General features: G+C 36.2%; 1 protein-coding gene across 2 annotated transcripts in view; it reads right to left on the reverse strand.

The window, feature by feature from the left end:
• Positions 1–1,028: 1,028 nt before the first annotated feature.
• il11ra (interleukin 11 receptor subunit alpha) overlaps positions 1,029–25,744 on the reverse strand; it is a 35,617-nt gene continuing 10,901 nt past the window's right edge. The window contains exons 2-12 of one of the 2 annotated variants that reach the window (XM_081353555.1): positions 14,674–14,770; positions 11,660–11,726; positions 11,033–11,193; positions 9,692–9,806; positions 8,710–8,879; positions 8,439–8,608; positions 7,018–7,165; positions 6,139–6,228; positions 4,687–4,786; positions 4,495–4,574; positions 1,029–2,216 (exon numbers count right to left, since the gene is read on the reverse strand). In XM_081353555.1, the coding sequence (XP_081209681.1) occupies positions 4,496–4,574; positions 4,687–4,786; positions 6,139–6,228; positions 7,018–7,165; positions 8,439–8,608; positions 8,710–8,879; positions 9,692–9,806; positions 11,033–11,193; positions 11,660–11,726; positions 14,674–14,770 (1,197 nt within the window). In that variant the 3' untranslated portion in view covers positions 1,029–2,216; position 4,495. The remainder of the gene's footprint in view (positions 2,217–4,494; positions 4,575–4,686; positions 4,787–6,138; positions 6,229–7,017; positions 7,166–8,438; positions 8,609–8,709; positions 8,880–9,691; positions 9,807–11,032; positions 11,194–11,659; positions 11,727–14,673; positions 14,771–25,744) is intronic. The other variant, XM_081353556.1, reaches the window with a different exon arrangement.

Raw genomic sequence — 25,744 nt, forward strand, 5'->3', positions numbered from 1 at the left:
AACACCAAAAAACCTTTTTTTTTACATATCTGCTCTTTTTGCATTGGAAAATGCTTTACGCTGCATAGGTTGGAGATTTTAAAGGGTATATCATAACAACACAGATCCCATAAGCCACTTTCAGTATAAATACTGCTATTTTAAAAATACACAAATCATCTTGCTGGTGGAAAGGAAACAGGCAAAAAAAAAAAAAAAAAGGAACATGAATGCAGAGGTTACAAGCAAATGGTGCAAAAATGCATGAAGATATGTACAAAAAAAAACATCTGGCAAACTTCTTCAGTTAATATTTATGCCGGGTTCAGACTAGATATTTATATCTGTTATGATAGTCACTGTGTCAGATTATGCGATTTCCTAAATTCTTGTCGAGTTGTGGTCAGACTACACATTGCTTCCCAACCAATCATCGTCTGCCGTCTTTAACAACGCGTGTGATGTCATTGAGGTGGAACTAGCGACCGACTTCTGGAAACAAGAGCGTAAACAATGGCCACCGTTAGCTTAATGCTAATTCCAGAACTCGCCCAGTTTCTGAAGTGGCGAACGACAGCGGAGACGCTTCAGAAACTGAGTGATATCTGGAATTAGCATTAAGCTAATGCGCCGCCTCGAGGATACATCATAAAGGCAGGAGTATTGTTGATATATAGAAACTCAACGAACCTTTCCTCCATTGCGTAATTAAACATGCTAGTCTTTGGCTTGGAATCCGCCATTTTTAGTGGTGTCCGAAAGTATAGTGTATGTTATCGAGTGCACTCATTCAAGCCCATAACGCACCGCAGTAATGAGTGTACAACCAATGTACGCTCAGCGGCTAGAGAATACCCATAATACACTGTGAGTCGCAGTCTGTTGTCATCCAATATGACACACTATGCAAGATGAAACGATCGATTATCGCGTCCCGACGCCTGTTGTTGTTTACGAATCACCACGACACACTACGTCAAATGGATTGTGCAAAAATCATGTAGTCTGAACCCGGCATTAAAAGAAATTATCACAGTGACATCTTAACAAATATTTAAAAAATTGCCCTAGTTATTTTTAATTGGACAAGAATAACATTTGGAGATAGTAACTTATACATCACAATAACCATTTTATGACTTTGTTTGGACAATGTTCATTATTTTAGTTTGTACCTATATGAAGGATACGTATGCTAAAATCTTATAATTCAATAAAATCATACATTTTAAAAGAATTACAAAATAAACGCATGCATTGAGCTTTATGACACTGGAGAGCAATGTACAACAGAGCAGTATGCTATGTAGAAACTATTATACAGTATAAATGTATAACACATAATATAACTTTATAGATGAGCTACCATAGAATTTAATATCGCGGATATCTATTAGCTTCAACAGAAACAATCAGCTTTAATCACCTTACAAATGTGTATATGTGACATCGTAAGACTGATTTACATTCATGTCTCGATTCAATGCTTTTATAAAGGAAAAGTCAGAGAAATTAAATGCATTTATTGAAGGTCCTTTTTTTTTTGTTGAACACCAGCTTACCGAAAGTTTCTAATCGTTACTGGCGTAAACTTTCAAGACATGAACTCATGATGAAATGCATTTTTACGGGAGTTTATTGCCGAGAATTTGAGGCTGGTTGGAAACTAACCAGACGAAAACAATCAACTGCAGATGCGTCCACCTGTCATTAACTTCGTTTCTTGTGAAGAGATTTCGCAGGAAGAAAGACAAAGCCGTCTTTGTGTCTCCAAAGAAAGTCCACGACGTCCATCGCTGGAGTGCCAAGACTTTCCGTCTTCCAAAGATAGCAGCTGTCTAAAGGTCTTGTTCGCCAGATAAGTGAGTTTGAGGACTGAAACACTGACCAAGACACTTTCTCTATAATGCCCCGTATGCTGCGCGCAAAGCCAAGCCTTTTCACAGCGTTCCATGAGTCCCCAGTGGAGGATATCGGGAAGAAGGAATTACACAAAAATATGTTTTTCATTTGCTGTGAGCAGAAGAAAGCAAAGAGAGAAAGAAATCCTTGTGTTTTTCCATTGTGTTGTGCTACATTGTAGACTGTACATGTTCACAGTGGACGTCCCTCAGAGCTCTGCTGAGAGGAGAGGTGTATTGTGGGTAACGGAGTCTGTCAGCTGTGGTGGCAGTGGTGGTGGTTCCCTATACTGATGCCCTATGTGGGCTGAACTGGAGACGGACAACTTCTCAAATCTAGAGTTAAACGAGAAAAGTAAAGATTTTTTAGAGCCTGATGAACAACAGCAACAAAATGCATGAAGCAACAAAATGCTCAGGTCAGTATATATATATATATATATATAATGCTTTTAATACTTAAATTAATGATTTTATTCAGCAAGCATTCAATGAATTGATCAAATCTAAATTGATCAAATCTATTTAAAATAAATCTTTTTTTTTTTTATGTATCACAAAAATATTAAACAGCACAACTGTTTTCACCGTTGATAATAATAAGAATTAATAGACTGATTTCTGGATCACGTGACTGTGACTGGACGTAATGATGCTGAAAATTTCTTTCATTTTATTCACATTTTAAAATATATTCAAATAAAAACAGTTATTTTAAATTGTCATAATATTTCACAATACCGCTGTTTTTACTGTATTTTTGATCAAATAAATGCAGACTTGGTGAGTTTATGGAAGCTCATTTCTGCCATGGAATAAAAAAATGAAATAAAAAAGGTAATTTCGAATTTTTATCTGAAAAAAAAAAAAGAGGCAGAATTGTGAGAAAATTTTATTGCAAGTTTGTATCCCACAATTCTGACTTTTATTTTCTCATAAAAAAACGTGCATTGTTGATGAAAAAAAGTCGTACAGTAATGAGAGAAAAAGTTAGAATTGTGAAATAAAAAGTGGAAATTACTATTTTTATTTTATTTATAAGATTGCATATAAGAGACTTCTTTCAAAAAGAAAGAAATAAATGACCCCAAACTTATAAATGGTAGTGTATTTTGTTGTACATTTTATATTTTCTTAAAAAAATCATAATTTATTTATCCACCCTCATATCTTTTGAAACATGAATGCTGTTTTGTTTTGTTTTTTACCATAAAAATTTTAATAAAATAAATAACAGCATACAGACTGGAATGACATGAGAGTGAGTAAATAATGACATAATGTTAATTTTCATTGAAGTATTAATCATTACACCATGTGAGAGAGCTTGGAAGATTACAGGCTAATCTAGAGCAGACATTTCTCATATTAATCATCGTATTTACATCTTTTCCCACTTGAGTCACAAATTTAGATCTGAAGACGTATGAAAGACGCAAAGTTCAAAGTGAAATATGCTGTTTATGTCTTAGTCTTCAGTTTTTAGCATTACTAATTTACAACATTCAGAGCTCATATAAAGTAGACTACAAACTAGCTATTACTGTAAATGGACCATGTACTACCTGCTCCATAATATTAATAAGCAAAGTTTTTGTCCTAATCAATTATGGCAAATGGAATTTTCAGAGCATAATCACTTTCTGTACTTACATGCGGCCTTATTCATAAAACACCAGCAGAACCAATTTCTGTAAATCATATGCAAGATCATTCCTATGTAAACAGGAATTTCTATGATCTCATTGAGTTCAATGTCATGAGCTCCGCCCCCTGATTCACGGTCAGATCGGATTGGTTCATTTCTACAATGCATTCACTATGATAATCTGAACTCTTTAGCTGCTATGGCCATTAATATGACATGAACTGATGTACTTTAAATGTAAGTTTCTCTCTTATGAACAACTTGGCTGAGATGTGATGCTAAAAAAAATACAGAATCAGAGGTATTTGTCTCGACTTGTTTGTAAATTACTATCTCCAAACACGTTTCTCGCACAAGTCCTGCGGTCTATCTGCAAACCACATTAAACGACAGCACAGAGAGAGAGAGAGAGAGAGAGAGAGAGAGAGAGAGAGAGAGAGCGCTATTTAAATGCAGCGGCTCAACAACAACAACAACATAAACAACACATAGAGGCCTTGTTGACGGAGATTTACTAACAATAAAACATCTCAAGTCGCTAATATAACTTACTCAAAATCATAGAGTTAAGCTATTTTTTGTTCAATACGAAAACATCGATTTGGTTATAACTATGTCAAGCACTAAGTTCAGGAGTGACTATTATATTCTGTAAACACCTGAAACTATAAATTAGGGGATTCACTCACTCATTTATTATGTGCAGTGTGTATTTGGTGCTCCTTAAAGCTAAGGCAAAGTCAAGAGGAAGTATAGTTGGTTTTGTTGACTGCATTTTTAACTGAGTTTGTTTTCTATGCAGTAAAAATGGAAGGCTGGACACTGATGATATACTCAACATAGTAACCATAAATGGATCGTTTAGCATGCAGTCTCTTCCAGACTGTTTAAACCGAGATGGGCCAATCGCCAGAACAGCAGACGCGAGGAATGTGAGAATGGAGACAGAAGTCTGAGCCAGCTTACTTTAGATCGGGATGGACTTCATCTTCACCATGGAAGTCAGTTCCTGTTTCTTCACATTGTCTTGTTTCCTTTGCCTCACCCTATAAAAGGAACAGTTCAAAGATCAATAAACTAATTGTCTTTGTCATATGGCTGCAACCGATTTGTATGTGTTTAGTTGTGAAATATAGAGAAATGTAGCACAATTTTCACCATAGAAGCACGATGATAGTTAATAACACAGCCACCATGACCGCTGCAAACAGCCCCAGCAGAACCAACAGACCGAGGCTTCCGCTGGAGTGTAATGAATCTAAGGAAAAAACAAAACACATGAAAAAAAACAACAACACATAAAATGAAACAACACATAAAACAAAAAACACAACACAAAACAAACAACCAAACACAACACAAACAAAACACACACACAAAACATAAAACGAAACAAGAAAATAAACACATAACAAAAAAACACACAACAAAAACAACACACAGACATAACACAAAACCAAACACAACACACAAAACAAAAAGCACAAAACATAAGATGAAACAACACAAAACAAAGAAAAACAAATACAAAACAACACACAAAATAAAAGCAAACACACAAAACAAAAAAACAAATACTCAAAACAAAATAGTTTTTTTGTTTTCACGCAAAACGAACCCCAAAAAAACAACACAAAACAAAAAACAAACATAAAACAACAAAAAACACAAAACATAAAACAAAACAATGCACAAAATAAGAAACAAACATAAAACAAAATGCAAAGCAAAAAAACAAACATACAACAAAAAACACAACGCACAAACATAAAACGAAACAAAAGACGACACACAAAACAAAGCACAAAAAAACATAAAATGAAACAAAACACAACACACAAAACAATACAAATTGAAAAATAAATAAATAATAATAATAAAGTGAAAAAGAAAATTAGATAAATATTGATGTTTATTGATTTACTGGTATTTTTTTCTGTAAATGTTACTGTGTATCAACAAATAACATTTGTACAAAACTAATACCAAAAAGGAAAATATATATATAAATATAAATAAATTTGAAAAATATGAATAATTCTAATAATAATGATTTTCTCCTTTTTCTTTAAAAGTGATTTCATTTTTTTTTTTTTTCTTAAAACTGCTGTCTACAACCATAAACTACATTATTTTATATTGCCATTTTTAGCAAAACGTATTGAGTATTTTATAGGTCAAATATATTTACTTCATTCCAGCCTTGAGCTGATAAACATGACTCTTGCAATTGTACAGCATGTACACATGCTAGATGAGTAGTTATAATTAAACGGCCTGGAAACAGTTAGCTAATGAAGAGCAGAATGAGTCATGCTGGTGTCGGCCACATTACGGGAGCTTTGATTGGTCAAGGCCAGATGATGGGGAAAACTCCGCCCACCACAAACAAGACCAAACCATCTGGATAACATTTAGGGGGTGAACAAAAAAAAAATCTGGCAAAGAACTCAAATACATCTGATACTTTGTTAATCTGAGAATGCGTATAAAATTCCCTGCCAACACTTCTCAGTTACTGAGCAAAAAGATTATTTGTTGCAAAATGCATTTTTAACAAAATAAATAAATAAATAAAGCATATGGAGAATGAAACTGCAAAGCAAATACCTGGGGACTTGCCTGTTGTCCTCACAAGAGATGACAAATTGTCAAATGGATAGTTAAAATCTGGTTCCGTTGTTGGCTCTTCCCAAGGCTCTAAAATTGCAAAACAAATATAATTATATATATTTATACTACTTCTGAATTATTCATGACCAGCTCCCCTAAAAAGTAACGTCAGAGTAAGTTTTCCACTGACGATCCAAAGCTCATCATTTAATCTGCATTCATATTCCTACAGCACACATTTTTACTGTCTGACAACCAGCGAGGGCAAAACAATATTATGTTGGTACTTTTCTTCCAGTACAGTAAGGCTGACACAGACAGACCGCTCCATTTCAGCACAAGTTTCTACAAAGCAAACCACAAGACATGTTTCATAAGGAGATCTGCTGAACATGAGTTGCCAACATCTAAATATAATTATCTTCCTTTATTAGATTTATCAGAAATCTGCCTTCGAACACAGTCTAATATCCTGATGAATAGCTGTGATATTATGTGATTTACACTATTATTGCATTAGTTATCTGAAGGATTTGACAGATGATGGGTTATATATGGTTTTGATTCATACATGCATTTTGTTTTAGATTGGTTGTGTGGATCAAGAGTTAGTTACACTGTAAAAAAAGAAGAAGCAAATTTTACAGAAAATAACTAAATTTTTCTAGCACTATTCTGTTATTTTAAATTATATTCAAAACTCTGTAAGATTTACAGACAATTGATCTAAAACTGTTAAACAGTTTATTAGTATATGGGTGGCTGATTTCACTAGACTAGTTTATTTTGAAACTATGTCACTCCTATGGTGTGACAAATTAAATATATATAGAAATATTAGTGTGAGAGAGTGTGTGCGTGTGTGTTTGGACTGACCGATCCAGGGCCGGGCCTCCACCACATGACTCCACTCACTCCACTGGCTGTGGTTGATCAGGGCGTCCTGAGCTCGGATCCGGATCTGATGAGAGTGACCCACCAGAGCATCCATGATCTTCAGACTCGTGTTCTCCTCCGTCTCCAGCTTAGGATGATACACACACACACGTACACTTAACAAAGGACACTGAGTTCACTGACGCTGTTATGATGATCATAGAATTTAGTGACGAAAATGTGTATATATACTATTGTTCAAAATGTTGGAGTCTGTAAGATTTTTGAATTTTTTTTATGTTTAAAATATGTTTTATAAATGTAATTTATTCCTGTGATCAAAGCTGAATTTGTCAGCATCATTACTCCAGTCTTCAGTGTCACATGATCCTACAGAAATCACTCTAATATGATGTTCAATCTTCATGTTGAAAACAGTTGTGCTGCTTCTTTTTTTTTATGGAAGCCGTTATACTTTTTTTTCAGGATTTTTGATGAATAGAAAGTTCAAAAGAATAGAAATAGAAATGTTTTGTAACATTATAAATGTCTCTACTGTCACTTTTGATCAATTGAATGTTCTTTCGCCTTACACTAACCCCTAAACCGTCACAACAAAACTTCCTGCATTTTTACATGTTCAGAAAACATCACTTAGTGTGATTTATAAGATGTTTTCCTCATGGGGACCAAAGCATTTTCCCACAAGGACAAGGATTTAGGATACTGCCATCTTTGTGGGGGCAATTTGTCCCCATAATGTAGGATTTACCAGGACTCTCTCACACACACACACACACACACACACACACACACACACACACACACACGCGGATCTAACGACAGCCAACATCTGGTTGTCTGATGAAAGGCCAAGCTGCCTGGTGAAAGCAGATAAGATCAGCCCATGACTGTGGGGCTCTGAGATATGAGAGCTGTGTGTGTGTTTGTGTGTGTGTGTGTGTGAGAGAGAGAGAGAGAGTGAGTGAGAGTGTGTTTGTGTGAGAGTGTGTGTGTGTGTGTGTGTGTGTGTGTGTGTGTGTGTGTGTGTGTGTGTGTGTGTGTGTGTGTGTGTGTGTGTGTGTGTGTGTGTGTGTGTGTGTGTGTGTGTGTGTGTGTGTGTGTGTGCGTGTGTTCTTTTTGAACAACACAAGAGTAAATAATATCTGATTTGTTATTATTCAGTTTAATTATTCTTTTAACTTAGGATAAAGTAAGGACAGAGTAATAAAACACTGTAACCGGTGTTTGTTCATGCTTATGATCATTTATATTTATTCATTATTCCATTATTACAACATTCATTAGTATTATTATTATATTGCTACACACTTGACTAACCACAGAAGATATGATAGGATTGTCAGACAGTTATATCTACTGTGCTGATGTTCACTGTCAGCACTGTATCAGGTTCTCACCATTGACCAGAGGTTGGAGCCGATCGGCCGGTAGTGCAGCTGGAATGTTAAGGGAAAAGATGACAAGCTTTCAGCCGGCCAAGATGAAGGATAACTCCACCGGACCAATAACTGTGTGGGCTGACCTTCCAACGGAAGAACTCGAACATCCTCCGGAGGATCCGGTTTTACTGAAGCCACATAATAAAAGACATGAATTCTGATTATGCAGAGCAGAACAAAAGGAAGAAAAAAGATTCTTATTTAAGAATGAGAAGGCATATAAACTTACAGAGTTCATAAGGATCTATTTGGAAAATGGTGGAGTTGGATCCCAGCGGGTTGATTTCGGTGATGTTTACCAGGACCTTCGAGTGGCTCCAGAACTGTGGGTCAGTAATTGTGCACTCCGTCACACCAATGTGCTTCTGCTCGCAGGGTTCGACCCCTCGGCCTCCAACACTGTATAAAACAGCAGAAGTAACAGTGAAGGGAGTGAATCTCAAAAGGCTGCATTTATTTAATCCAAAAATACAGTAAAAACAGTAATATTGTAAAATATTATTACAATTTAAAAGAACTGTTTTCTATGTGAATATATTGTAAAATGTAATTTATTCCTGTGATCAAAGCTGCATTTTCAGCATCATTACTCCAGTCTTCAGTGTCACATGATCCTTCAGAAATCATTCTGATATGATGATTTGATGTACTAATGAAACATTTATGATTATTATCAATGTTGAAAACAGTTGTGCTGCTTCATATTTTAATTACTTCATTTTTTTTTTCAGGATTCTTTGTAAAGTTGAACATTCTTTGAAAAAGTTGCTAATTAGGTATATTCATTTCTTATTAAATAAATAATATTTAGAATTAATTCAATTCACATTTATTTGAATAGCACTTTTCACAATACACATCGTTATTGTGCACAAAGCAGCTCTACAGAAAAAGTAAAGAAAATGCATGAGTCCACATTACAATTTAGAGTGATCTGTTTTCAGAGGGAACTGTCTAAGTTATGCATTTCAGAAAGGTACATATACAAAATCACATTTAGCTAAAAATGTTTTTAATTTCAACAATTTAATAATTTAAGGCAGAAACAATGAGCTCATTGAAGTAATGAATACTTGTTTGTTATAGAAACAAGTATTTTTTGACATAGAAATGTGCAGCATTGGTGCATGTTGATAAGTATTATCAACATAATAATAATAATTATTATTATTATATATTATAATTTTATACAACACAAGATAAGACTGCACCTGTCGGAGGTTTTGTAGATTGTGGGTAGGTGTGTTGTCTTAGTTTGTACCCAGGAGCAGTAGATTTTCATATGACTCGGCATCTGGCAAGAAACACTGACGAAATGAGGCGGATCTAAAAAAAAGAAGAAGAAAACAAAAATATCTCATGGGATAAGTTTAGACGCAATAAACTCTATCTGTGGACGCAATCCAAAACATCCAAACAGACAGTCGACACAAGAGAACGGTTTATAGCGCATGCGCTGCGTTCAAGGACATGAGGGTTCGTACAGTAGACTAAATGAACACACATGCAATCTCACCCTTCCTATCAGAAAACTGTGGAGCTGTGATGTAGGGACTTCCTGTTAGCGGAAGTGCCCTGAGTTAAACAGAAAGGGCGTAGAACTGCACACTTTCTTTTTCAGCTCCCGGGGCACAGGGTGCATCCGTTTTTACTAGTACACTTCCTGGCTTTCCAAGGATTTGTCCTAGTACAAGCACTGTTTCAGAGGCATCACGCAATCACGAGTCGTAGCTGTCACCGTGCCAACATTTCAGTTGTTAATACCATTAATTCTCAATATCAAATATGATCTTCAATATAAATTTCAACACCACAGAAAAAACTAATATGCTGCTGTGTTAAAGTGTAAAAGATTTACAATATACAACTATTCACAAATTAAAATAGTAGCATGTAACATCCAAGTTTTTTTAATTAAGTAAACATAATTATGGAAAAAGTTGAAGTAAAGATCATGGAAATAAATTAAGTAAATAAAATATCTGCATAAACTTCAAATCTTAACAGTGTGTATATACACACACCGACCTGTGATCCATATTTGGGTTGCAGCCCACCAATTTAGAACCACTTTCCCATTGAAGCACCCTTTTAGAGGCCTCAAGCACTTCATGCACTTCTTGGATATATGATCTGAGATGAAATGTGTAATGAGTCTAGACCATGATTCAAAGTGTATCGGATCTGTTATGTTTATGTTGCTACAACACTTTTATTTGTGTAAGCCAACATCATTTTTAAAGATGAAATAATCAATGGAACTTAGTCGCGGTAGATTCCATATTTGATTTTATATGGATGAAAATTAGGCTGTGAGGGATAAACGTTGTTGAACGGTGTTAGGGTTAGGAAGGAATGTCTTGGGTTCTGTACGAGTTAAGTTCAATCAAGAGCGTTTTTAGAAGAATGTTGATTGACACAGAAAATTATTTAGATTTAATCCTAAAAGCATAGATTATTTAAACCCTTTTTCTCAAATATTTTATCAAATGATTCACATTGTGAGTCAAAACATGAAACAAGGGACTCTTGTATCTCTGAAGTTGACTTACGTCCCAGGCGTAGTTTGATGGACTGCAGTAAAGTTCCTTGTTCATCATGGCAGCTGTAGTTTCCTTCCATCGAGTGTGTGGTGTTCAGTAGTGCAAGCGAGCCCTCGTGTGTTTGCCACGTCGGTACTGAGTTCCCATTGAACCGCCATTCCACCGGAGACCTGACGACCCCATACAAAACTCAAAGTCAACATCTCAGTCAAGAACCTTCACCTAGTTTGCTTGCAAACCTGTTTTAATCAAAGATATACCTACGACCAAATCACAGCTATCAACGCCAACTGGACCTATGTATCGCGTTACTCGTTTGTGTGTCTTGCAAATCTTATTTTTGGCAGCCGTATTCTCTTGGATAGCATATTTTTTGGCGAGAAATATGATTTCTCAACAACTGCATTTATATGAAACACAAGGCTTGCCAAAATCTGAGGCTGGGGAATCAACCCCCCCCCCCCCCCCCATCCCACCCCCCTCTAAATAGCCTCAATGTGTCCAAACCCTATAAGGACTGGCCTCATGCCCCTACAGAGGGTGGTTAAGCACACTATTATCACTCCTTACAGGAAAGCTTAGCTCTGGAGTCTGATGGATTTCTAGCAAAAACTTAATATAGACTGGAGTACGTACCCGCCATGTGAGCCTCCGCATGTGAGGGTGACCCTGGAGCCCAGTCGACCGAACTGGACGTCTGAAACTGAAAGCAGGAAACATGTGAGCTGTTCTATTCCAGAGCTGTCAAGTCATCTCAAGTCATTATGTTATCAACAAGCCAATAGCATGGGAATTTTGACGGAGCCAAGTGTGCCGCAGCACACAGACTGAAAAGTGAAGCCTAAACATTTTGATCGCCCCCTGGTGGCTGGCTGCAGAATAGGTCATAAACATAAACATTTATTTTTTAAATAAAAAAATCCAATTACACTTTTTGTAATTTTGTAATAAAGGATGGTTTTTAGGTAGTTCACACTGAGGTATACCCTGGTAATCCAGAGTTCTCGCGAGAGCACAAGTTGAATTTGCTCAGCGAGTTACTCTGGTGTCGAGTAATGATGCTAATTAAATATGCCCCTCGATCTGAGCTGCAACAATCACATCGGGTTATCTGATATAGGTGGGCCAGAGGCGAGGTAAAGATGACGACAGCGCTGTGACATCGAAGTCATTAGTAAACATTGCAAGATGGCTATGGATGAACACCAGTTGTTTGAAACGGCTTTGGCCGCTACAATGAACGAGTTAGACTTGGCTTTTTATCTAAAACAGCAACAGAAGACGGCGCTCCAATCGTTCCTTTGCAAGAAGGACGTTTTTGCTGTTTTGCCGACCGGATACGGTAAGAGTATAATCTACCAGTTAGCTCCGCTGGTAGCTAAGCGTATGGGGTTTATTGTTGTGATTGGTCATAGTGTTATCCAATTGCGTGCAGTGAGATTTTCAAATGCATGCTTGGTGCCATTAATCTTTTAGATTTAGGTCTGGATTTCCAGGCTAACTGAGGTATGTTCAAGTGTTCTTTTTGTCCAATAAGTTTGGTTTTAGTTAGTTATTCGATGCTATATGGTTTAATGTAAATAATTATCATACAGTATTACACGTTTGGTATCATTTGAAATGTCTCAGTGCGACTGGTACAAAGGTCTCATCCCCAAAGAAGTAAACCAAAAGGTAATAAGGAATTTAAGAGTTTAGAGATTACTCGCACACAGAGGAGGGTGTGTCTTCCAGGCAAATTACATTCTGCTCCCAAAAGGTGTAAACTCTGAATGCAAATTCCCATTGTTAGCAAATGCTTCCATGTGAAAGAAGTTTCTGTCTATATAAAGAAATGCAACAAGAGGCTCAGGGCAATTTGTAACTCAAATTAGCCCGTGATGCTGAGTGTATGCAAAACACTTTGCATCATGTATTTTATAATGTCAGGTTCGCATCTTCTCTCTTTATTCCAGAGCATTTGATGTTTTGTATTTATTATCTTTGAACTGATTATGAAATTGGCATGATACATTTACCTGACATAATAAATTGTTACATTTGATTTTATTCCGACTGTTTATTCCGAACGTTATGTTAAATTCATGTGTACGCAATTCCATGGGGGCTACACCAAAGTAGCTTTGATTGTGAATGCGTGAATGCGACCAATCTCAGATATATAGCATTTACCTCTTTTTAGTGACCAAAACTGATAAGCTTGTGAACGTGAGACCCGCGTTTTAAACAGAAGACGTGAGGACCTCTGAGCGACATAGCTTCCTAATCTATACGGGTAAAATATAAGTAGAGTTAAATAGAACGATCAAATGTATTGCTAAACTATTATATAATTGACCAATAACCAATTGGCAATGTAACTTAAATTAGATGTCGTGATAAAATGGAGTCAGATAAAAGCTTAAATAGAATTAAATTAGAGATCGTCAGAGACCGTCATCCGTCTTATTGGAAACCCCCATTTGGACCAATAAACAGGCTTACACTTTACTGCATTTATACATTTATTGAATTAACAAATGTCATCTTCATGAAACGTTCATCATTCTTAAACACCTTAAAAAGATTATGTCCATAAAGTGGTGGGGAAAGTTTATTTATTTGATTTGTTGCAGTCTAAAGGGCCGCCTAACCAAAGAACGATAACTATAAATATAACTACAGTAGTCAACATTTGAAGTGGATAAAAAAAAAGAAATCAAAGTTGTCTTAAGACAAGTAACTTCTCCGCAATGTCGTCTGCCATTTTAAATGTGTGAGCCCTTAAACTAGAATAGATTTTGATTGGCTGTCAGTGTTTTATAGTTCATCAACAGCTGTTAAAAAAATCATTCCGAAAGTGATCCCAACGATATCGTTTCTCTATATCATTATAGCTGTGGTGTGAACACTGCTCTCTTTAATATTGAGAACGATTTTTAGAACTATATCTTTATCGTTATCGTCCTTGGTGTAAACGGGCCTTAAAAGTTGCTTCCCCCTCATCATTAAAAGCCTAGCAGAGATTCTATAGCAGGAATCAAGGTGTTTATGTTACTGTGCTTTTCTGCCTAGTCAGAATTCAGTATTTATATCAGACATTTACTGCCAAGAGTTAAACAAAGAAAGGCAAACACACACGCGCACAGAGACACACACACTGGGAGTGGCGTCGTTCCAGTGGTCGGGGTTTTAACTGCGCTCAAGAAACGCTCGTGCTCAATGTCGGCTTTCAGGAAATATTGGCAAAAGCATATTATTTGAAATCCCACCACATTTCTCAAATTTCTCCCTCTCTGGCCAGCTAAATAGCAGCCATAACACACACACACGCAAACCAGAGTGGCTAACATAAATTGAGCAATTCATATGTAGGGCAATGGAGACTGGGAGTTTTAAACAAAGATGTTTATTGTTCTAAAGAACAAGGCCATAGCTATGTTCCTGGTATGGATTAAAATTAAATTTTCACATGATGAATCTTTTTGCTATCTGGAATAGTTGTACAGTATAATTTCACCCTGCTTTGACTAAACGAAGACACGCTACAAAGACTTTTGACCAATTCCATATGCAGGAATACAAATCCAAATACTAGCAGCAACCAAGTCCAAATGCTAATGTGACTAGCTATCCTGATGCACTTCGGCTCAAATAAAAGCAATCCGTACCTTCATTGGTCCATATCTCTGATTTGACGTGGTCAGAGAAGAGGATGATGATTCCAGTGACTATTAGATCGCCAAGGCATGACACTAAACCGGGCATCTGTGAGGGAAGGGGAAAAAAACAACAGTTTAGGCTGTTAGTCAAAGGGAAGTTAATGGGTATCATCCTGTGTAAAACATCCACCTGCTTAGCAACCATCAAGGCTGTGAAACAACATAACATTTAACCGCTCTAATTTTGATATAGGCAAACAAGACACCATGGCAATACGTGCGTGACCATCTGATATTTCTGTATAAACAGCACAGAGAATCAACATCACTGCAAAGCGGTGTTGACATGGATGATGGTCAGTTTTAACAGTTCTGCAGAATTCTGGGAAGTTATTTGGCTAAGTATATTCGCAATAACTAACTGTTGAGGACATTCTGGGTTATGACGTCAAATGAAAAGGGCCCGCTATCTGAAAAACGGCCCAAAGGAGCCTTGTGTCAACAGAGACTGTAAACATTTTAAACAAATACTGTAACTGACAGGACACATCTGTCATGTATGCGGTTGGGATTTGCCTGGCAGGTATTGTTTTATGACAAACGGATGCATCTAAAGCGTAAAAGGAAAAGCAAAGTAAATGCAGGAAATATATTCACATTCCAATAGCCGAGGTCACTAAACCGCACAACAAGACTCAGGGGAGTTTATTAATTCATTAATGCCAGAAAATGATTTCCAAACGGAAGTGATAAACAAAAGTTATGACCGTATGACTTATTTTTGGGAAACTTAAATTTCAACAAACTACACAATTAGGGAGCAAAAACAAGTAGAGAGGAAAATAAGTAAATTAATGAATTAATGAATTAATTACATTTAAAATAATAACATTCATTTTGAAAAAAAAAAAAGTTACATAATGCGGATTGTTTTTAAAGATTTTTTTTTGGAGATTTTTTGTTGGAGTGATGATAACAGTAAACGTAAATCCGAAGCAGATAGTTTACAGTTGGGTTTAAATTTAAGGTATCTTGCTTTGAGAATGTGGTATTTAACATCATACAAAAGACATTAAAGAGATCATCTAGCTCCATATTGCCAGAAAAATCACAGTGAAATTGTACATTAAAAACAAATTAAATACACAAACAAAAAAAATGGACACTGAAATTTCCAATTTACTGAAAGTTACAGTACACACTGAAATGAGCGCTGTGAAAGATTTTTACTTCCATGTTTATTTTACTTCAGGGCATCACAACCATATTTGGATAGGGCTTCAGACTGAACATTAACTTGTTAATAAAATCACATTGTCTTGGCTCGCACATGTATGACGCATCAGACCGCTGTCAGTTTGGAAAACTGATGTTCTAAAACCACAATGTGTGCTGATATCCACAGAAGAAAAACAAACAAAGACACCGTTAAACCACTGGGCTTCCCAGTAAAAACCATGGAACCAAATTTATCTGGGGTCTTTCCTGCTACTTCCGCTAAATGTGAGCAAACCACAGGGTTGTGCGATATGTATCATCTACGATAATATCCCTAACGTTTGTTTTAATGATATGCAAGCCGGCATTATCGAGAATGTCAGTCGCTTTACAAGAACCAAACAACACACTTTCAGTTCATGACGTAGTCTGGCCATTTTTCCCTCCTTGGGTTTAGTCTTATATCAAATGATTAATGATAGCAATGTCACACAAGAGTGCTCTTACTGAATATCAGCACACATTTCATGAATGATTCAATGACCAAATGACTCAGCCTTTTGAATAAATGACTCAATGACTCAACTCGTGAAGCACTCAAACAGATATAGTAGAGTATAGTAATAAAATAAACTTCAGAAGATCTAATAACTGGATTCACTGAAGTTTGTGGCATTACATTTATTAGATATTCAAAGACTTGTTTAATTCAAATAAATCTGTATTTGCTGAATGTCATAATGTCTTAGTCCAGGAATTAACACTTAACCAACTATTTAGCCCATAGGCTTCATCCTTATTATCGTTATCATTGTCAACTTCTTGAGCGTCATGGGAGAGCAGACGGGTCAGAGAAACCCTCAGGATTTTGTCATCATTCTTGGCAGCAGTAACCCAGTAGCCTGATTGTAGAAGATTATATGTAGTAGTAATCAACAGACACATATTTTAGTGAAAACGACACAATCCTCCACAGTAAATCACTATTCAGAGGGGAAAAGTAAGACTAAGACTCACAGAGCAGTAAAAACATCCTTGATTTTTTTATTTCAGTATGGTTTAGCCATCATTAGTATCTGACATCTCTTGGTAATTCAGAATATATGAATTTTCCTCAGTGCATCAGAAGAGTTTGACTTCTCAAAACCACAGGCTGAAGTTGTCCCCATTAGTTTTATGCTACTTTATTGCAGGACTGCACCAATCTGCAATGTTTTTCCCTCACTGCTAATCTAAAACACAGGCTTATAATGCCTTGAAATTATCCTATATGCTTTTTCAGATTATATATTTCATGCACTGTGTAATAGCTGTTTGTGAATGTAAAAAGTCTGTGATGTTTTAAAGATTGCAATTATTGTTTCCCCAAAGAAAGAAGTGATTCTGAACTTACTTCTTGCTCATACCTACGTAGGTTTGTAACACATTTGCATAATGCCAGCCTATGGTCTTCATTGGCTGAATGTGAACATAGTCTACTTTAACTCTCAAACACTGTAGTTGTTGCTGAGACTGAAAGAGTTTGGTTCATGTTGTTGTCATGTCAAGAAGATGCTGTTTTCTGTGCTGCAAAAGAAACTTCCAAAGGATGAGGACACGTGCTAAAATTGATACGGTAAAACCTATGTCATGGTTACTGTTTGTATCTCATACAAGTGCTGAAGAAGACTGAAATTCAGATATGGTAATGAGTGTTTGGTTTCTGACACATGCTGTAAACGGAAGACCAGTCACTGCAGACTGGGCCATCTGACTAATAAGAGCCGAGTAGACCAATCACAACAGACTGAGCGATCTGACCAATCAGAGCAGAGTATACCAATCACAACAGGCTGGGCCATCTGACCAATCAAAGCAGAGTAGACCAATCACAACAGACTGGGCCATCTGACCAATCAGAGCAGAGTAGACCAATCACAACAGATTGGGCCATCTGACCAATCAGAGCAGAGTAGACCAATCACAACAGACTGGGCCATCTGACCAATCAGAGCAGAGTAGACCAATCACAACAGAATGGGCCATCTGACCAATCAGAGCAGAGTAGACCAATCACAACAGACTGGGACATTTGACCAATCAGAGCAGAGTAGACCAATCACAACAGAATGGGCCATCTGACCAATCAGAGCAGAGTATACCAATCACAAAAGGCTGGGCCATCTGACCAATCAAAGCAGAGTAGACCAATCACAACAGAATGGGCCATCTGACCAATCAGAGCAGAGTAGACCAATCACAACAGACTGGGCCATCTGACCAATCAGAGCAGAGTAGACCAATCACAACAGATTGGGCCATCTGACCAATCAGAGCAGAGTAGACCAATCACAACAGACTGGGCCATCTGACCAATCAGAGCAGAGTAGACCAATCACAACAGAATGGGCCATCTGACCAATCAGAGCAGAGTAAACCAATCACAACAGACTGAGCGATCTGACCAATCAGAGCAGAGTATACCAATCACAACAGGCTGGGCCATCTGACCAATCAGAGCAGAGTATAACAATCACAACAGGCAGGGCCATCTGACCAATCAGAGCAGAGTATAACAATCACAACAGACTGGGCCATCTGACCAATCAGAGCAGAGTAGACTCTCAGAAAGGAGGGGTTTAGAGAGGCTGAATCCTTGATCTTGGATGCATATTGAAGGAAACAAAATTAGGAAACTTTAAAATAGGATTTAGCATAAAAATAGCACTTTAAAAGTTTCATGATGTGAGTTAAGCTGAATGTACAATTAATCCTGTACAAGTGTAGCTTAGGGTGCCAAACCTGAGGGCATCTCAAATCCGGCAGTGGTCATTCTCTTATCTGACGTAGTTTGTTATCTGGATGGCCTCCATGTTCTCCACTCTCAAAAGACTGTCAAATTCAGCATTGAGGTGCAGCTCCTTTCACGGTCCAGAAAGACCTTCTGCATGTTATCATCAAGCATTTGCAAGAGTAAAGTGTTTTTCTGTTGGTCTGAAATGGGACATCGCACTTTAAACCACTTAAAGGCTGTCTGATTATAATAACAGTGGCTGGACTGTGTGGACTGAATGTTCTGGGAGAAATTACCAATATGTTAAGTTTATGTTGTAGTTGTTGGTAAATGATTTTATAAATCTATACAGTTTTGTCTGTTTTAAGATACTGTCAACTCAAAGCATTTGCTTAAAATCAGGCCTTAATCATTACAATATACAGTTGAAATGATAATATTTTAGCTTTTTTGAAACTTTTCGAAAGGAAAAAAAGAATAAACTAATTAAACAAACAACATTAGAATATTAACTGTCAATACTATACCACAATACTATTACTATATAAATATATAATATACAGTACCTCTCAAAAGTTCGGAATATAAGATTAATGTTTTTGAAAGAAGTCTTTCACCAAAGCTGCATTTATTTGAAAAAAAAAAAAAAAACAGTATTTTATTGTGAAATAATATTACAATTTAAAACAGCTGTTTTCTATGTGAATACATAGTAAAATGTAATGTATTCCTGTGATCAAAGCTGGATTTTCAGCATCATTACTCCAGTCTTCATTGTCACATGATCCTTCAGAAAATATTTTAAATATCCTGATTTGCTGCTTGAGAAACATTTATGATTATTATCAATGTTGAAAACAGTTGTGCTGCTTCATATTTCTGAGGAAACCATGATACACTACCATTCAAAAGTTTGGGGTAAGTAAGATTTTAAAAATGTCAAAAAGGGTTTATATTTGAAATAATTTATGTTATATTGTAATAATTTTTTACTTTTGTTTTTACAGCATTTTTGATCAAATATAAGAGACTTCTATCCAAACCATTAATTATTCCAAATATTGTGTGTGTGTGTGTGTGTGTGTGTGTGTGTGTGTGTGTGTGTGTGTGTGTGTGTGTGTGTGTGTGTGTGTGTGTGTGTGTGTGTGTGTGTGTGTGTGTGTGTGTGTGTGTGTGTGTGTGTGTGTGTGTGTGTGTGTGTGTGTGTGTAAATTACGTGAAAAAAATAATTATGGCTAAATGAGAAGAGAAAAGCTAATAAACACTAATTGTGACTAAGAGTAATATGGTAATCATAGTATTGTGCATGTTATGTTGTTTATTACTTAATTAAAAAAATATATAGAAATTATAAAAATAAAATGGATTTACAAACATTGCATGTTGGACAGGATCATATCATACCACACCATCAATTGTCCTGTCACAAGACCTGTTTGCCTTTCGTATCTCTCACAGAGTGGATGCACCTGCGGCTCTTTGCAACAGAGCCAGAAAGGGCAGAGTTATGATTCCGGCTTCATCAACCCCCACCCAATGGAATGCTTCGACTTTTCCTTAACCACAAAAATGCATCTCCACACAAGAGCTCTACCTTCCACATGTCAAACCCACAGCGTGAAAAACCAAGAGCTAAACGGTGACCACAAGCCAGTGGTAAATTATATATCAGGGGCATATCCTCATATATTATTTAGTCTGTTGCCTGTTGTTGTTCAGGATGGCTGGTATGAACGCAACAGAACGACTGAGCATCTGGCGAAGATAAACACAGAGCTGTTAATCCATGTTAAAAACAGACCCTCAGGACCCATAACATCCTTTAACTTTTCCCAACATTATGGGCAGGTCTAAAGGTTTTTAAATAATAATAATAATAATAATTAATATATTATATATATATATATATATATATATATATATATATATATATATATATACACACACTGACACTGTGCATAATTATTTTGTATATATAAATACACATGCATGTATATATTTAAGACAAATGTGTTATTTATATCTAAAATATTTATATTATAATATATACAGAATTTATTATATAATAATAATGAGATTATATAAACAAGAAATTATTATATTTATAATAATATACCATATATACAGTAATCGTTGCCCAGCACTAATACATATATTCAACAATACCCTTTTATTACAGCCTTTTACAATTCGATTTTCAACATATGAATATTTTAAAACTAGTGACAAAAATAGTACCCAGTAAGATCACTCACAATACAAATTTTGCTATAATAATGGAGTATCTACATGCTATGAATAATATCCTATGACAATCATTCATAAAAGATTTTGTTTATGTGCCATTACAAGATCTTATTGAACAGTGGTACTAAATGTTCCTAAAATTGCCATTTATGAAAATTTAATGGCCTTTGGAGAATTTTTCCAACCACACGTTTTCATATTTGAATACTCAATGCCAAAACAAACACATACACACACAAATGCACATATGCCAGCCAGATGTTCAGTTTGCATATTCAAGCATGTAAAAAAAAAAAAAAAAAGTCCAAATTTACGACCACAACGCATGGCAACTATCAGGTTCTGGAACACAAACACACACACACACACACACATATGGATAACCTTCCCAAAATATGAATCATCAGAAAACCCACACGCAACTGTAACTCTGCTCATACATTAGAATCAACCTCACTTCACTACACAAATCTAATCAAACACCAGCCTATGGCTCTGTTCCAAAACCTACATATAGAAAACTTCAACTTAAATTACAATTTTAAATGTTGCCTTGGCAACTAACTAAGATTAAAAAAAAATAAGTTGAAGTACTAAAATAACTGAAAAAAAAAAAAAAATAATAATAATATAACTTAAATAATATAAACATAAAAACTAAATCAACATATAAAAATATGTTGGCAGAGGCTATTTACACTAACTCCGCCCACCACTGTCTGATTGAGCCAGACAAAATTACAAAAGAAACAGGAGCAGTGGCATGGAGAAACAACCTTTTCCCAAACTCATTCTTCTCCATTTTCCCTTCGCACAGTTTACACTTAGTTACGATAATTTTACACTTAGTTACGATAATACATAATACACATAAAAATACATACCACACAAAAGTATTTTTTGTTGAAAGGACCACGAGCTGGCACTTGAACTCGGGTATGTGCTATGTTCAGGGAAAAGGGGACTAATAATAGAATAACAGAATAAATAGGACCAAATAAAAATAAAGAAAATAAGAACAAATAATCAAACTACAGGCAACAGCACAAATAAATACAATAGACCTTTCTCACAATAACCGGAAATACGTAATTGTTGTGGAAGCGGAGTTCCTGTCAAGCGTCAACACACCAGAAAAACATAAACCCGGGCAAGTTTAAAATGGATCAAAGAGTCTTCACAACTTCCTTAAAGGAGAACTCCGGTCAATTTTAACATTGAGCTCATTTTTTTGTACATTTGGAGTGCTGTCAATACAGAGAACAACGACAAAAATCGGTGTTGCCTACACCGAGTTATTCTATTTTTAAAATTTGCACCCTGTTGACTTCAATGGGGCAAGTACTAAACCTGCTTTTAGCCTCTTAACATCCTTGATGTGTCATTACAAGTGCACAGAAAATGTGAGTGATTCCTTCTGAGTGAACACGAATGAATCTGACTGCAGTAGATGTGAAAGATATGTATAAAAATGATTTTATTTAAGCCAGCGCAAATACCTCAGTTTACATCCTGTTTTCGGTTGAAGTCCAAAGTAATCGATTGCCGAGTTCACGCGCATAGGTTTAGTTACGTATGATCACGCGCGTGAACTCGGCAATCGACTACTTTGGACTTCAACCGAAAACAGGATGTAAACACAGGTATTTGCGCTGGCTTAAATAACATCATTTTTATACATATCTTTCACTACTGCAGTCAGATTCACCCGTGATCACTCAGAAGGAATCACTCACATTTTCTGTGCACTTGTAATGACACATCAAGGATGTTAAGAGGCTAAAAGCAGGTTTAGTACTTGCCCCATTGAAGTCAACAGGGTGCAAATTTTAAAAATAGAATAACTCGGTGTAGGCAACACCGATTTTTGTCGTTGTTCTCTGTATTGACAGCACTCCAAATGTACAAAAAAATGAGCTCAATGTTAAAATTGACCGGAGTTCTCCTTTAACGGATTTGCCAAATATTACATTTGCTGATGTGACGACTCGTGGAGGAAAACTCCGTCACCAAAAAGAAAAAACAAAATAAAGGGTAAAAAAAAATCCACAAGGAATTTGTCCATAAACATCAAGGTAAGTAGAGAGCGAGGCTAACTGTTACTGAACTGTTAACTAAAATGACACATCATTAGCGTGTCAATAGCTCTTGCTAGTTGCTTGCGCCATTTGTTTATGTTGCCTTGACTGCGGAGGAAGTAGATTACCACGACGATTGCGTATTTCCGGTCACAAATACGGAAGTTGTGAGAAAGGTCTATAGAGCAAAGATCCAAATAAATTAAACAGTGCTTTTCAGATTTTTGAGGTATCTAACAGTAGTTTTCAGGTACAGAAATTGAATAATGTAATCAAGTGTGACATAGCATTGCATATCATATTCACTGTATAACTTAAATAAAGATGAATCATTATTAAAGTTACAAAAACTATTCGGTCAAGAGCAGTGAGTGATTTCCTTGTCTTTTGGTGTTTGATTAAAAACACAGACAACAGGAATATTAGGCTACTGTCACTTTAAGAAATAACGCCCAGCTCTAATATACCTAATACACGTGTGTTGTCTTTCTCTACTGTTTACATTCACTCAACCTACTATGTTTGCTAGGATACACACAAAGACGGGCATACTGACATATTTTGTGTGTGAATTTGTTAGATTAAGCACAAGACTTGAAAGAGAACTCAATATTTGTGTGCTTTCCGTGTGCGTGCTTCGGATGAAGTCACGTAACGTACAGTAGCTCAACAGCTGTAGCAGTTCAACTGCATTTTGCATTGTATCTAATAAATACCTTTAAATAAGCTCAATTTGATTTTATTCAAATTTTTATTTTGAAAGTACTTTTTTTGCCATCTTGTGTAACTAACTATGCAAATACTGTGGTTACGAAAAAATAAAAATAAAATAAAAAACCGTGTAGCAAGATATTTGCTAATATATTTCCATGAATGCACAGAATACTATCATCCCACCCAACATTAGCATTGTCTTTATTTAAGTCCTATTCATTTAGAATGATTTCATAAAATACTTACCTTAAAGGTCAAATGAAGTCCTCAGTACTTAGTTACTAATCGTTTTGCAAGAAAGACAATGGACCAAAAGGGAAAAAAAGAGAGGTGGAGGAAGACAGGGGGAACTAGGGGGACTCAAGTTGCCTCAAAGTAGGAAAGACAGCCAAGAAAGTGCGAAGGAATGTGCAAGTCTCGCCAACATTTTATGTTTCTTTCCATTGAATTCCAGCGTTTGCTCCATGGGGTTGCTACGCCTGCCAATAGAGGCCAACTCTCAAAGTGCTATGATAACAAGAGATAAGACTCTTATGTGAGTCTTTTCTGATATAATATCATTTTCAATGTCAGCTGAGCTGCAACAATTGTATCTCCATCTGCTTCACAAGCTTATCGCCCATTGCCGATGTTTGTATATGGAAAATTGAAAAGGCATTGTTTATAAAAGGCGTAGAAGTAAAGACATCCTGTGGCCTTGTGTGAGGCATTGCTCGAAAAAAGAACAATGCCTTCGCCGACTCCAAGCACACTTTTTGGTACGCAAACACTTTGCATCATCTTCTGTTTGGACATCTAAACAAGTTCACTCATTTGAGGTTGTTTGTCTTTCTTTCCAGCTCTAATCATTAGGACCCTTGCAGTGCAGTGCAAGTCTAAGCACAGATCACAAATATGACTCATGAAGTAACATGCAGTCTTTTTACGAGGGAAAATGCAGATAGGACGACTGAAAATAGACAGTGTTCCCTCTTTGGCACATTCCAACTCATCCAACACGCCTGAATGGAAAACAGACTGCCTGACAAATGGAAAGGCTCACGTGAGGAATGTGAGGCACATTTGCCCTGGTTTTCATGCATTCTTCTCTGACAGTTGTTTCCTAGCCCACATGCATATGCAAGCGGTGAGCGTTTCAGACAAAATAATTAATCAGTGCAAGTGACATTTCCCTAGATTCTCACCTTTGCAAAGGGCAGCGGTTGAGAACAATAACCCTACGAGAGAGCTGATGGTGCACTGGACAAAACTGGCATTTACGTTAATCTCCTGTGTGTAATGAGCCTGGTCAACAGGAACATAAAATGTGTTTGAACTTTTAACACTTGATCTGGCACCAGCTAATTTCGGCAACAGATGCTTGATGGAAGCTGACAACAGCATCACTGAAAACCAATACAGTTGTTCTTAATAAAGTTAAAGTATGCTTGAATGCTTTAAGCATATTAAAAAGACAGCTAAATCAATGATTAGCCGTGATTAGTATCACAACTGCAGAAGTTACATTTATATCTTATAAAATAACAAGGTCAGACTTTGAATTCTGACTGGAATCACTTCAAAACAATTGAATACACCTTTTTAGAGCATAAAGTTAAATATGTTGGGGTGACACTGTAAAACTGATTGATAATGACAAAAAAATATGTTTTTTCCTTTATGCTTGATGGTTACACCACAGGACATTTAAATTGAAACTTTTCTTGAAAACGGATTGAGTTTTCGGCACATGTGTTTTACATTAAATTTTCCCTTAGTTCTCATGACCCTTATTCCAAGTTGCTATCCAACCAGAAAAGTAAACACAATTACTTATTTAATCTACAAAAGTAAATAATACAGATAGATTAATATAAAACACTGGTAACACTTTTGTTTGGGTCCAATTCTCACTATAAACTAGTTGCTTATTAGCATGCATAATACTAGGATATTGGATGTTAATTAGTATTTATAAATCACATATTAATGCCTTATTCTGCATGACCATATTCTACAGCCCTTAATCTAGCCAATACCAAAACTTAACCACTACCTTACTAACTATTAA

Source organism: Scardinius erythrophthalmus (genome assembly GCF_964197995.2).
Source record: "Scardinius erythrophthalmus genome assembly, chromosome: 23".
Lineage (NCBI taxonomy): Eukaryota > Metazoa > Chordata > Actinopteri > Cypriniformes > Leuciscidae > Scardinius > Scardinius erythrophthalmus.